Source organism: Giraffa tippelskirchi, chromosome X (assembly GCF_054371585.1).
Source record: "Giraffa tippelskirchi isolate mGirTip1 chromosome X, T2T-mGirTip1v1.2.pri, whole genome shotgun sequence".
Lineage (NCBI taxonomy): Eukaryota > Metazoa > Chordata > Mammalia > Artiodactyla > Giraffidae > Giraffa > Giraffa tippelskirchi.
Window position 1 is genome coordinate 86,497,386 of NC_137289.1, and position 12,368 is coordinate 86,509,753.

The following is a 12,368-nucleotide window of genomic DNA, read 5'->3' on the forward strand; positions in this document are numbered from 1 at the left end:
GGAAACTGAGGCACACCCTTGTTCTTGCAACTGATTAACCTCAAGCGTCTGGGAACCCAGACCACATGTGAGCTGTGCTTCCCAAGGACTGGGCTTGCATTCTGAACCTGGGTGTTGAGTTCTACAGTTAGTCCTTTTGGGGTGTGTGTGTGTGTGTGTGTGTGTGTGTGTGTGTGTGTGTGTGTGTGTGTGTGTGTGTGTGTGTGTGTGTGTGTGTGTGTGTGTGTGTGTGTGTGTGTGTGTGTGTGTGTGTGTGTGTGTGTGTGTGTGTGTGAATTTGGGAACAGTGGGTGAAAAATTCCGCTCACCAGCAGAATGTCATCCAGGCTTCTCAGTCCTGGCTGGTGATGTACATGAAGAAGTCCAGAAGAGGTTCTGTGTGAAGCTATAAGAGGGTGGCAAGAACCAAAAGGATCTCTTTGGGCAATCCAAGACTGCATCATATGGGTTTGTGGATCATGGGTAATTTCTGGGTGCCACTAGACACCTCAGGTCCTGGGGATACAATGTTTTTGAGTTACAAGCACCGTTGGGCTGTTATGAGTCTCAGCCATACCCATGGGGAACAACCGGGTGATCTCTGCCTTCCCTGACCACACTCCCACTCCACCATCTCAGGCTTTCATCGTGTTCCTCTGGCACAGATTAAAAAAATTTTATTATCCACTGTGATGGGGAGAGGGTATATAGGGACAGGATTCACACAGCTAGTGGAAGGGTTAACTGGAACAACTTCTTGGGAGGACAGTTTGGCATTATCTGTCAAAAGTGTAAATACATGTTCCTTTTACCCAAAGACTGAAGGCGGAAGGAGAAGGGGATGACAGAGGATGAGATGGTTGGATGGCATCACTAACTCAATGGACATGAGTTTGAGTAAACTCTGGGAATTGGATGGACAGGGAGGCCTGGTGTGCTGCAGTCCATGGGGTCGCAAAGAGTCAGACATGACTGAGTGACTGAACTGAACTGAACTGAACTTTACCCAACAATGTCACTTCTAGGAATTTACACTAGAGGCAAAGTACACACGAAGGCAAGTGAACAAAGACATACATTATACTACTATGTACAGATTCTTTTTTTCTTGGGCTCCAAAATCACTGCAGACAGTGACTATGGCCATGAAATTAAAAGACGTTTGCTCCTTGGAAGGAAAGCTATGATAAACCTAGACAGCGTATTAAAAAGCAGAGACATTATTTAGCCAACAAAGGTCCATATAGTCAAAACTATGGTTTTTCCAGTAGTCATGTATGGATGTGAGAGTTGGACAATAAACAAGACTGAGCACCAAAGAATTGATGCTTTCAAATTGTGGTGCTGGAGGACTCTTGAGAGTGCCTTGGACAGCAAGGAGATCGAACCATCCAATTCTAAAGGAAATCAACCCTGAATATTCACTGAAAGCTCCAATACTTTGGCCAGCTGATGCGAAGAGCTGATTCATTGGAAAAGACCCTGATGCAGGTAAAGATTGAAGGCAAAAGTAGAAAGGGGCGGCAGAGGATGAGATGGTTAGATAGCATCACTGACTCGATGGACATGACTTTGAACAGACTCTGGGAGACGGTGGAGGACAGAGGAGCCTGGTGTGCTGCAGTCCATGTGGTTGTGAAGAGTCAGACAAGACTTAAGGACTGAACAAACAAATAAAACTATGTACAATAGCAAACTACTAGCAATAACCCCTTCAATAGAAGATATGCTAGATGAACAGTGGTTTAGCCACACAATAAAACACTCTGCAGCCATTAAGAAGAATCATGCAGCTAAAATATGTGTTGATATAGAATGTTCTCTCCTTCTCTGCCCCCCCTCCCTCTCTCCTTCTCCATGTGCTAAGTCACTTCAGTCATGTCCGACTCTTTGCAACCTTATGAACTGTAGCCCACCAGGCTCCTCTGTCCATGGGATTCTCCAGGCAAGAATACTGGAGTGGGTTGCCATTTCCTCCTCTAGAGGATTTTCCTGACCCAAAGATCAAACCCACATCTATTACATTTCCTGCATTGGCAGGCAGGTTCTTTACCACTAGTGCCACCTGGAAAGTCCCTCCTTCTCCATACAAACACACACACACACACTCATACATAGAAGTGATTTATGTATATGCATAAATCATCTCCAGTTACATAGATCACTTCTGGAAGGACACACAAACTACTGGTCTCTGTGGTTGCCTGTTGAAAGAGGAGCTATTAAAGTTGGGGTGGGGGTTAGGGATAGTCAGGAGAACTACTTTTTCTGCTTTTTACTGTTGAGTTTCTTTTGCCACATGCACATGTTACTTAAAGACATGAAAGTAAAAAGAAAAAGCAAAATTAATTCCAGAAGTCTTCATCAACAAGGGGTTGGTTAAACAAGTTGCAATATATTCTTACTAAGGAATGCTATACAGCCATTCAGAAGAAGAGATTCTGCCACAGAAATTGTCCATAGACATATTAGGTTAAAAATATCAAGGCTCTGTACAAGATGTATAAGAGAATCCCACTTATGTAAAAAGATATACATACACGGGCATATTCATAGGAAAAGATCTAGAATGAGTCACACCATGCAAACAACGGATGTAGTCTCTGAAAGTGACTGGGAGCGGCTAGGGGGAGAGGGAGGAGAGATAAGAGGGGAACTTTTTCTACCCCCTAAATACTTGTTGATTTACTTGTGATTTTTCGGCATAATGACTATATTTTATCTCATAATAAAAACATAAAAATGGTAAATAAATCATGAGGAAAACAAGAAGTCCAATCTTAGAGAAAACTGCATTCTAAAGATTGATTTAGATTGTTCCTCTGTTCAAAAGCTGCCCAGTGACCTCATGGCAGGAAGGCCCAGCACCTTAGCCTGGCACTGGAGGCCTCCAGGTCTGGCTCACCTCCCCGTTTCTCCCACTGCCCCTTCACACTTTGCTCTGTGTATCCCAACTGGCCTCCTCACTCCTCATCAGCCCCAAGCAGGTGTCTGTTTTTCTTCCCTATTCAACTTGTTTCCCTCATGCTCCACACCTATCTCTGCTCCCCTTCCCTACCTCCATTCCTTACTGACCTTCTGCTCTTGCTTCATAGCCCATCTAAAGAAGCCTTCTGGAACCCTTCTGCCCATTAGTAAGTGAGTACCAGAGGGACTCATGTGGAGCTTGGGAAACTGCCTTATGACATTCTTTATTTGGCCATCTTGTATTATTATGGAAACTTTATGGAAATATTTAACTAAAATATAGATATCATGTTCTTATTTACAAAGCACTTACATGACTATCACTTCATTGGAGCCTCCCGTCCATTCTATGAGGGAGGCAAAGCAAGTCTGATCATTGCTATTTTCATTTCATTGATGAGGAAACTGAGGGGCAGGGAGGTTTCTTCTTCAAGGTAACATAAGTACAAAATGGACAAGGGGGAAGCTACATTTGCTGGACTCACCAAGAACACCTACTTTTGTTTTCCCAGCCAGAATATAAGTCCCTGGAGGACCAGGAGTACATTTTCAACATTTCTCTGCACACTAAAGCGACAGAGGGAAAGTCAGCAGTGTTCTGAGAAGAAATTTATCAAGGAAGACAGCTACTCAGTCAACCAAATGTTTTGTGGTGAGTACATGCCAAGGGCTTAGGCCAGTGCTGTGTGATGAGGGACACCAGGACCATAGTACTTGTCCTCAAGGAGGCCAAACCACATCTTCAAGTGAGGTCAAACACACTGAAAAATTAGAATACAACCACGTATGAAATAAATGTGATTTGAAGTGGTATACCAGTGAATTTTTCTTTTTTAAACAGCCTATCAAACCTGCAGCTTTGGGCAAGTAACTTTTTAAAAGAGAGTCATTTTTTTTTTTAATCAGAAAATAGTACAGATAGCAAACAAAATTTGTGACAGCGGTACATGGATGACTGAAATTTGGGAAACTGCCATAAGTCCATTAGGATAAGAGATGGGCCAGGGACATAAAATGGGAATGTCTGCCTGAGGGAAGGTCAGAAAGTCAGCAAGGAGTTTGGAGAGACCCACCTGATTGGGACTGAGGGCAATGAAACTTGAAAGCTTTCTTTCAAATTCGAGCCAGGCTAGATTCCAGAGGTTTCTGCGAACCAGTCTGGGAAGTGTGGACTGTATCAGGAGTGATTTCAGTTTTGTGTGTAGGAGGGACACAGTGAATGTGATGTTTTGAAAGACCAGTCTGGTGGGTTCATACTGGATTTAGCATGGACTGAAGTGAGCCTGACAAGTAGCCAAGGGCTGAACTTGCTGGGTGCCACCCAGAAGATGCCACCAAGATGTTAATGCCATGAGAGTCAGGCCTTGAAACTAAAGTTTTCTTCATGGAGACTCATATGAGAGCTGTGGTTCATCATGTATTATTTGAGGTGTTTAGAAGAATTATCTGAAACTTGACATGGCAAAAAATATTACTGAATGCCCTTTCAAGAACATAGGAGAGCATCATCTATGTGATTGTTTGACTATTCACTACTTAAAAATTTTTAAATTGAAGTATAGTTGATTTACAATGTTGTGTTAGTTTCATGTGTACAGCAAAGTTGTTTGGTTATACATATATCTGTATATATCTATAGTCTTTTTTTTTTGTCCAATTCTTTTCCATTATAGTTTATTATAAGATACTGAATACAATTCCCTGTGCTATACACTAAATCCTTGTTGTTTGACTCTTCAGTATTAATTAAGGCCCACTCTGTAAAGTTAAACATTAGCTAATAGAAGACTGATAAGTTGCAAGTGATTTTTGCCTGGTCGAAATGAAAACTATTTCTGTCTAGTAGGAAAACTAGCCCCAAAGATTACAGTTTTATTATCTTGTAGAACTAGTTTTGTATCCAGCTTTTTAATCTTATTCTAGCATTCTTTTGAAAATTCCAATATCTTTTGGCCTCTCACACTTTTTTTTTAATATTTTTAATGAAGTTATATATATATATATATACATATATATATATATGCACACACACATATATAGCACAAAATTGTCATTAAAATCATTTCAAGCATATATTTCAGTGGCATTAAATTATATTCATGCTATTGTACAACCATTACCACTATCCATTTCCAAAATTTTTCTTCATCCCAAACAAGAACATTAAGCAGTAATTTCCCTTTCCCTCTTTTCCCAACCCCTGGTAACTTCCAGTCTACTTTCTGTCCCTATGAACTTGCCTATTCTAGATATTTCATATAAGTGGAATCATACAATATTTCTTTTGTGTTTGGCTTCTTTCACTGAGCATAATGTGTTCAAGTTCATCCGTACTGTGGTATGGATTAGAGCTTCACTCCCTTTTACTGATGGATAATGTTCTGTTGTATGGATATACCACATCTTGTTTATTCATTCATCTATTGGTGGGCATTTGGGTTGTGAACAATGGACCTTTTGGCTATTGTGAATAATGCTGCTATGCACATTAATGTACAAGTATCTGTTCAAGTCCCTATTCTCGATTCTTTTGGATATATACCTAGAAGTGGAATTGCTAGTTCATATGGGTAATGGTAACCCACTCTAGTACTCTTGCCTGGAAAATCCCATGGACGGAGGAGCCTGGTAGGCTACAGTCCATGGGGTCACAAAGAGTTGGACACAACTGAGCGACTTCACATCATCACATGGTTATTCTATATTTAACTTTTTGAGGAACTGCTAAAATCTCATTTCTTTTAAAACCAGCTTTACCATAATGCTGTTTATTTCATCAATGAGTTCAATAAATTTTTGATAGGTGATCACCATATATTTCAATGAGAATCATGCTTTTAATTTTTTGAAAGTTATACTTTAATAAGGGTGATTTATTTACCTTGCTAATCTTTAAAAGAAAATTGACTCTTTTACCTCACCTCAGCTCCTATTGCCTATTGCAAGGTCCCTACAAGGAAGTCAAGGAAATGAGTAGAAAGGACGGCTCTCTTTAGCCCATGAGACCGGCATGGTATTTTAGTAATTAAAATGAGAGGGGAAATTTTAATTATGGTCCCATAATAGTGATGGCAAATAGTATCACGCAGGGCTAGGCATGGACACAGATCATGTAAATCTTTATTTTCATTGGGAACATATGGAGCCTTTTCTCCTGCGCAACACAGAGCAACTGTTGGTTCTCTGCAATGTGACAGCTTCTGCTAGGAAAACTCTAGAGAAAAGCTTTGCTTTAGATGAACTGTGGGACCAGAGAGACTACAATAGAATCTATTGGGAGAGATGTTAGAATTTTTTTGGGGGGGCAGCTTCAAAATTTGCCTTCATCATCATTTGACAGAAGATCTTTAAGGCTGTGAATGAAGAGAAGAAAAACCTCAGCCTGGAGCTTGAGGAGGATGGTGGGCACAAAGGTGGGGAGAGGGCACAGCCTAGGGTGGTGGTAGAGGGAGCAAGGAGTGGCAACCCTGTCTAAGACCCAGCTCCTCAAGGGGGATTTTTAGTTGCTCCTAAGTGGTCTTTTATTCAAACTATACAATCTCCCCCACAGAACATTTCTCCTAGAGTATTAATCACATGTAGAATCAGAGATATTCTTGGTTTCATACATTTTTAATGTTTCAATCCAAGAAAGTTTTGTCTTTCTGAGTAAGGCTGAAATTAAAAAAAAAAAAAAAAACAGAACACATAATCCCCCCCCCTCACAGCACAAAAGGAATGAACTGGATTTTGATCATAATTTTCTCACTTTTGAGATAAAATATGGAAGAACAGATGAGTGTAGTGGAAGAATTTCACAGGTGGTTAAGAATGTGTAGGAAAAAAAACAGAATAAAAAAGAATGTCACTGTTATAAATATGATCAGAATATATCTGAAAGCATACCAGGCAGGTTAAGAAAATAAAGGTAAAAAACAACTTTTTTCTGTCACCCTTATTTTGCTCCCTCACAGTGCTGTGACAAGATAGAATATATGTAATAAGCACTTTGTAAAGGACTGCACGTGGCTTGGAGAGGGACTGGGTAGTTTAGGTCTGCTTGCTTGGGGGATCTGAGTGGCAGTGAGTTTTAGAGCAAATCTGGGGCTCTCAATTTTCACACGTGTAGAGTGAGGACAAGAATCCATGCCTTAGAGGGTTGTCCGAAGGGTGGTAAGCTAAAGCCTCCAACAGAAGCAAGAACGAGATGCTAAAGCCTCCAACAGAAGCAAGAACATGGTCTTTGGTATACATTGTTCTACACATGTTGTTCTGGAATAGGTTTTTTTTTTTTTTTTTTTTTTCCGTATCTGTCACCCTAATTATACCAGAAGTTACCTGTGACTTGTTTGCCTCTAAGCATATTGCCTTGAACCTCATACTCGGCCACTCATTTTTAAACGAACATTTATTAGACTCTTCCAGTTTCTAACTCTTGACAGCTACATTCTGCCCTTTAAACCACTGTACTACCCTCCCTGCCCTCCCAGCACTGAAGTCCCAGCACTGAAGGGGGAAGACAAGGTCCTGTCGTGAACACAGTGATACCCCCCCTTCATATACTTGCCTAAGACTGAGCGTTGTTGGCTGATAGTCCTCTTTGAGGATTGCCCAGCCACCTCCTCAGACCCATGGTGCCTCGCCCAAGACTGTGCTCCCTCCCTGGGGACAGCCTTCATCTAATAAGTGGTCCACAGGAGCTGATGTCAACGTCTGAGCCCCTCACCCTAACTCAGAACAACTCTGCAGGGCCAACCCAGTTCCGGAGCTCCTCACGGTCAGCTGAGGCTGTCATGAGCTATGCCAGCCCAACTTCTTCCTTGAACCAATCCTGTTGTCTTCTCTTAGATCCAAGGTGTTGATCTCAAAGGCACCCCAATGAACGTCCTACATGTGGCCTGCGATTGCCCCTCAGAGGCAGCCCCCAGGTCGGCTTTGTGGCCTCTGTAAGGCTCTGGATCAGCATCTGGGAAGTCTCAATTCTAAGTGATCCCAGGAGCTGTAATAGTCCCCAGGGCCCAGTCACTGTGCACACACCTCTCTCACAGTTACATTTTTGTTTCTCTCTCTCTTTCTTATAAAATCCATTTGGAACCAATAGGGTAGAAGATACTAGCCTAGAAGAAAATAAACATAGCCATGGGAGAGACACTATAATAGAGAAATAAATGAACCTAGTGCTTAGCTGAAGGAAAGCTCCCTAGAGGAGGTGTCATTTAATCTGAGTCTTGAAGGCTGAGTTAGAGTTTGATGGGTGGACAGGGGATGTGGGAGAGGCACTCTAGGCACAGGGTACAGCATGTGCAAAGGCTGGCAGGCATGAAAGTGTGTAAGGTTTGGGAGGAAAGGGAGTAATGGAAAACAAAGTCTGGGATACTAGCAGCGGCAAACTGTGCAGGGCCTTATGGGCCACACTGAGGATCTTGGTGTTAAACGAATGCTGCCTTTCAGTGCTGCCCAAACTTCCACCATTTAGGAACCACTTCCACAAGTTTTGCCATATCTAGGCACCGCTGGTTTTATTTACTATTCCTCTTTTTCTCAATGTGAATTTTCTTTTTTTTTGCTTAAAGAAATGTATATTAATTTTTTTATATGGCACCCAAGAACCAAAAAGAATAACATTTACCAGAAATATAAAGTAACTGTAAAAATAAATACAAAGAAATAGAACAGGGTAATTAAATTCTATGTAGATATCATTGCCTGTCACTGTCTTTGAGCCTGAGGCCTGCTCTCGTTCTGTTTTGAAAGAAGATTAGCAAGCATTACAGAGGGTGAAGAATAGCATCACACTGAGCTTTTTTCCTTGATGTAATCAGAAAGCTGGAAAAGAGGAGGAAGCAAGAATCATTTTCTCACCATGTAATTTAGTGTTTTTTAAAGCTGTACCATGTACCATTACGATCACCTTGGAGTCCCCCTCCCTAGCACTCTGCTGGCTGTGAGAGCAGTTGGTATAAACAATAAAGTCCCCTACAAATGTGGTTATTACCACTTGATTGTTTTGTCCATTGGTGCTGGGGCAGTTACTTCAATGTAGCTGTCTTTTCATTTGGTTTAGTGAAGGTTTCCAAACCAGTGCCTGTGGTGACCATCATTCCCCACACAGTGAGAGAAAGCAGCAGGGTGGGGCTGGGAGAAGGGCAGGATCTTGGGCAACCCAGGCTCTTAGAACTGGGAGGGCCTTTACAGAACATCCTATCGTCCCACTTTAGATCTGGGGAAACTGAGACCAGAGCAGGGACACAATCTGTCTAAGGCCACAGAGGGTGTTAGTGTTAGCAGTCTAGGGGGCAGACATGGAAGAAAACATCGCATTTCCTTCTCAAACAACCCTATTGTTTGAGACTCCTGGTCCTAGTAGCTGCTACCTGCAAGGCAGAAGAGAACAGAATGTGGAAGCAGAGATGGGGGAAGTCAGCCCATCAGGCCTGAGAGCATAGGGGCACCATCAAAAGACCAGATCTCCTGGGCTGGGTTCCACAGCTAGGGGTGGAGGTTGAGGTGGGCCTGGGGCCTGCGTGATGCACAGCGTGGACAGAGCCTTCAAGAGGCTCTAGCATTTGCAGACACACAAGGAAATGAGGGAAAGCTGCTCCAAAGGGCAGTTCCTACTCAGCAGGGGAGGATTTGGAGTTTGACAGGCCTAGATTCAATGCCGGTTCTGTCACTTTCCAGCTATGTCTGACTTTGGGTCAAGTCACTAAACTGCTCTAAGCCCATCTCTTCACTGGAGACGATGGTGGGTACTATCAGTACCTACCTCCTAGGATTGTAGGAGGATCACACCAGGCAATGTATGCAAAGTATCATATACAGGGTCCAGCACATTACTCAGCATTACTCCCTTTCCCCTTTCTGTGTCCACAGCAAGACCTCTGATGAGATGTTTTCTTCTCTCCTGGTTCCCCTGCCTAGCCCAGCCCATGCCTCCTGGCCCTGTCCTCTGTCCTATTCTTGTGCTCATCTGCTGTCCCACATATTGGGTTATAGGTTTCCTAAAAAGTCTTTCAAGACTTCCCTGGTGGCTCAGACTGTAAAGTGTCTGCCTACACTGCCGGAGACCTGGGTTCGACCCCTGGGTGGGGAAGATCCTCTGGAGAAGGCAATGGCAACCCGCTCCAGTACTCTTGCCTGGAAAATCCCATGGACGGAGAAGCCTGGTAGGCTACAGTCCATGGGGTCGCAAAGAGTCAGACACGACTGAGCAACTTCACTTCACTTCACTTCAAAGAGTCTTTCAGGTATTTGCAGATAAGAAAGCTGAGGGGGCACACTCCAGGGGGTGGGACAGGAACGTCCCTCACCCAGAGACAGAGGGGAGGGTGGGTGCTCTGGGGCAAATGGCCTGCCCCCACTGGAGGGAGAGGCTGGCTGTGGTCTCAGTCTTACAGAGAACAAAGAAAAGACACTGGTCTCCTGCAGCAGCATTAGAAGGCAGCGCCTGAAGCGAGTCCCTCCATTATAAGCTACAAGGCGGAAGGTTAAATATAGCCCTTTCCAGCTGTCTAGGACATAGATTTATGAAATGTCAGATCTGCGTTAGAGTGAGAAACGATCTTATCTCTGCACTGTTTTTAGAGAGTAGAAAGGAGGCAATAGAGAAGAGAAATAAATCTGGACTTGCACCAGTGGGTGGTGGGCGGCCATTGGAGGATTTTTGAGCAGCTGGGGCTGTTTTATAAGGTCGCACTCTGGCCGCACTCTGGCCGCTGAGTGGAGAATGAGCTGGAGAGGGGCAAGAGTGAAAGCAGGGAGCCCAGCAGGAGGGAGGTAGAGGAAGGTGCCACCAGAAGGATGGGAGGAGGGAACCCAGTGCAAGATGGGGCCAGCCCACAGCCCAGGCAATCCTGGTGCCCCCCTCGCTCCTCCTTGGAAGAAGAAGGCCAGCTCTCACTTGCCCTTGTCTTCTCAAGGGCTCACTCTCTGTTATTTCCCAAAGGCACTCAGACTCGTTACTCCTTTGCAAGGCAGCCCGTGAAGAGTCTGTTAGAAAGTTCTCCTTGTCCATAGGTCACACAGCTCTGTCTCCTGAGCCCCCCTCAATTCCCTTCACCCTGTGACAGACCCTCAAAGACCTGAAGACCAAAGACCACTTTCCTCTGTTTCTTCTCCATACCAAACAGCATGTAGTCTTCACACAGTGCCATCACTCTGCTTTTCAAACTCCTTTAGCTCATAAACTCCTTTGAAGTCTGACACAGAGGGCCAACTCCTGATCCTTTTAGCTACCTCTGCAGCTGTAACTGGATCTTCAGGAACATTGTCAAGGGTAGGCAACATCCTTGTCACACAAACCTGAAAGGAGCCCCCTGGTGTGGCTCAGGACCCTGAAATTGATTCCACCCTACTGCCACTACTTCTGGCTTGACCTGCACTTAGCAAGCACTTGCTCCCTTAGTAGTCACCTGTGTTGACGGATGACTAGTGACAGACACCGCTTTCCTGCCCCTCCCTGTTCTCCCTGTCGGTACTGTGAAAAAAATCAGCATTTTAGCAGCAGTCCAGGAGCTGGGTAAAGCCCTGAGGGTGACGGAAACAGCATTTTCCACCATGCAAGGGACAAGGCTTCAGAGAGCATGCTAAGTCGATTTATAGATGAGAGACAGTGTTTCTTACACAGACACTTACAATTCTTCAGTCACTTTTCTTATCCCTCTAGAATGCCAGATTATCAGGGTTGGGATGTGATCACATCCACCCTCCCCTCCTCCAGAGCCACCCAATTTTGAATTCCTTTTATAGCCCCTCTGCCCAGTGGTTAGCCTGTCCCTCCTCATATGCCTCTAGGACTAAAAAGGGACCTATGTTCCCCCAAACATCCCAGGCTGCCTCAGGACACCTCCGAGTGCTCAACCCTCTCCCTCAGCGAGCGCTGATTCCTCCCCATGCCACCTCTGCTGAGCCCGTGAACCTGCTCCTCCTCCATGCGACTCACCTCCCCGGCTCCAGAAGAGGGTGATAGCCTCGGCTCTCTCCATCCTAGCGGTGTGGATGACTAAGACTCCACATCCAGCAACTCCACACTGGGGGCAGGGAGCCAAGGAACTCCACGCTGTTCTGAATCCCTTTGCTGGGCTCCTCCGTGGGCACCCAGCGACTCCTCCTGAACCCCGTTTCCCAGCACCCTGGCCGGATCAGTTTGGCCCCTTCAGTCACATGCTTTGTTGCCCGTAAAGTTGTTTCTAGGCCGCCCAGCCCAGGGAAAGCAATGCAGGATTCAAAGAGTGAGTTTCCTCTCTTTCTTTTTCCACTCCCCACTGCCCCCACTTGCCTGCCCACAGCCACACTGGTCCAGTCCGTCCTCTCACAGAGAGACCTGTTTGTGAGTTGGTCTTGTCTTTCTCTAGGAAAGGGTCTCAGCCAAAGGCCTGAATCAGAGCCCCACGGAGGGCTGACCTCCCGTTCGGCTGCTGTCCTGCAGTGAGGGGAAATGAGCA

At 44.6% G+C, this 12,368-nt stretch overlaps 1 protein-coding gene across 6 annotated transcripts in view; it reads right to left on the reverse strand.

Moving 5' to 3' along the window:
- NHSL2 (NHS like 2) overlaps positions 1-12,368 on the reverse strand; it is a 300,730-nt gene that overhangs the window by 60,138 nt on the left and 228,224 nt on the right. Inside the window, exon 1 of one of the 6 annotated variants that reach the window (XM_081567496.1) lies at positions 11,867-12,356. The exons of the other annotated variants lie outside the window; for them this stretch is intronic. Within the exon in view, the coding sequence (XP_081423622.1) occupies positions 11,867-11,909 (43 nt within the window). The 5' untranslated portion in view covers positions 11,910-12,356. Of the gene's footprint in view, positions 1-11,866; positions 12,357-12,368 lie in introns of those variants that run through there. 6 annotated transcript variants of the gene reach the window in all.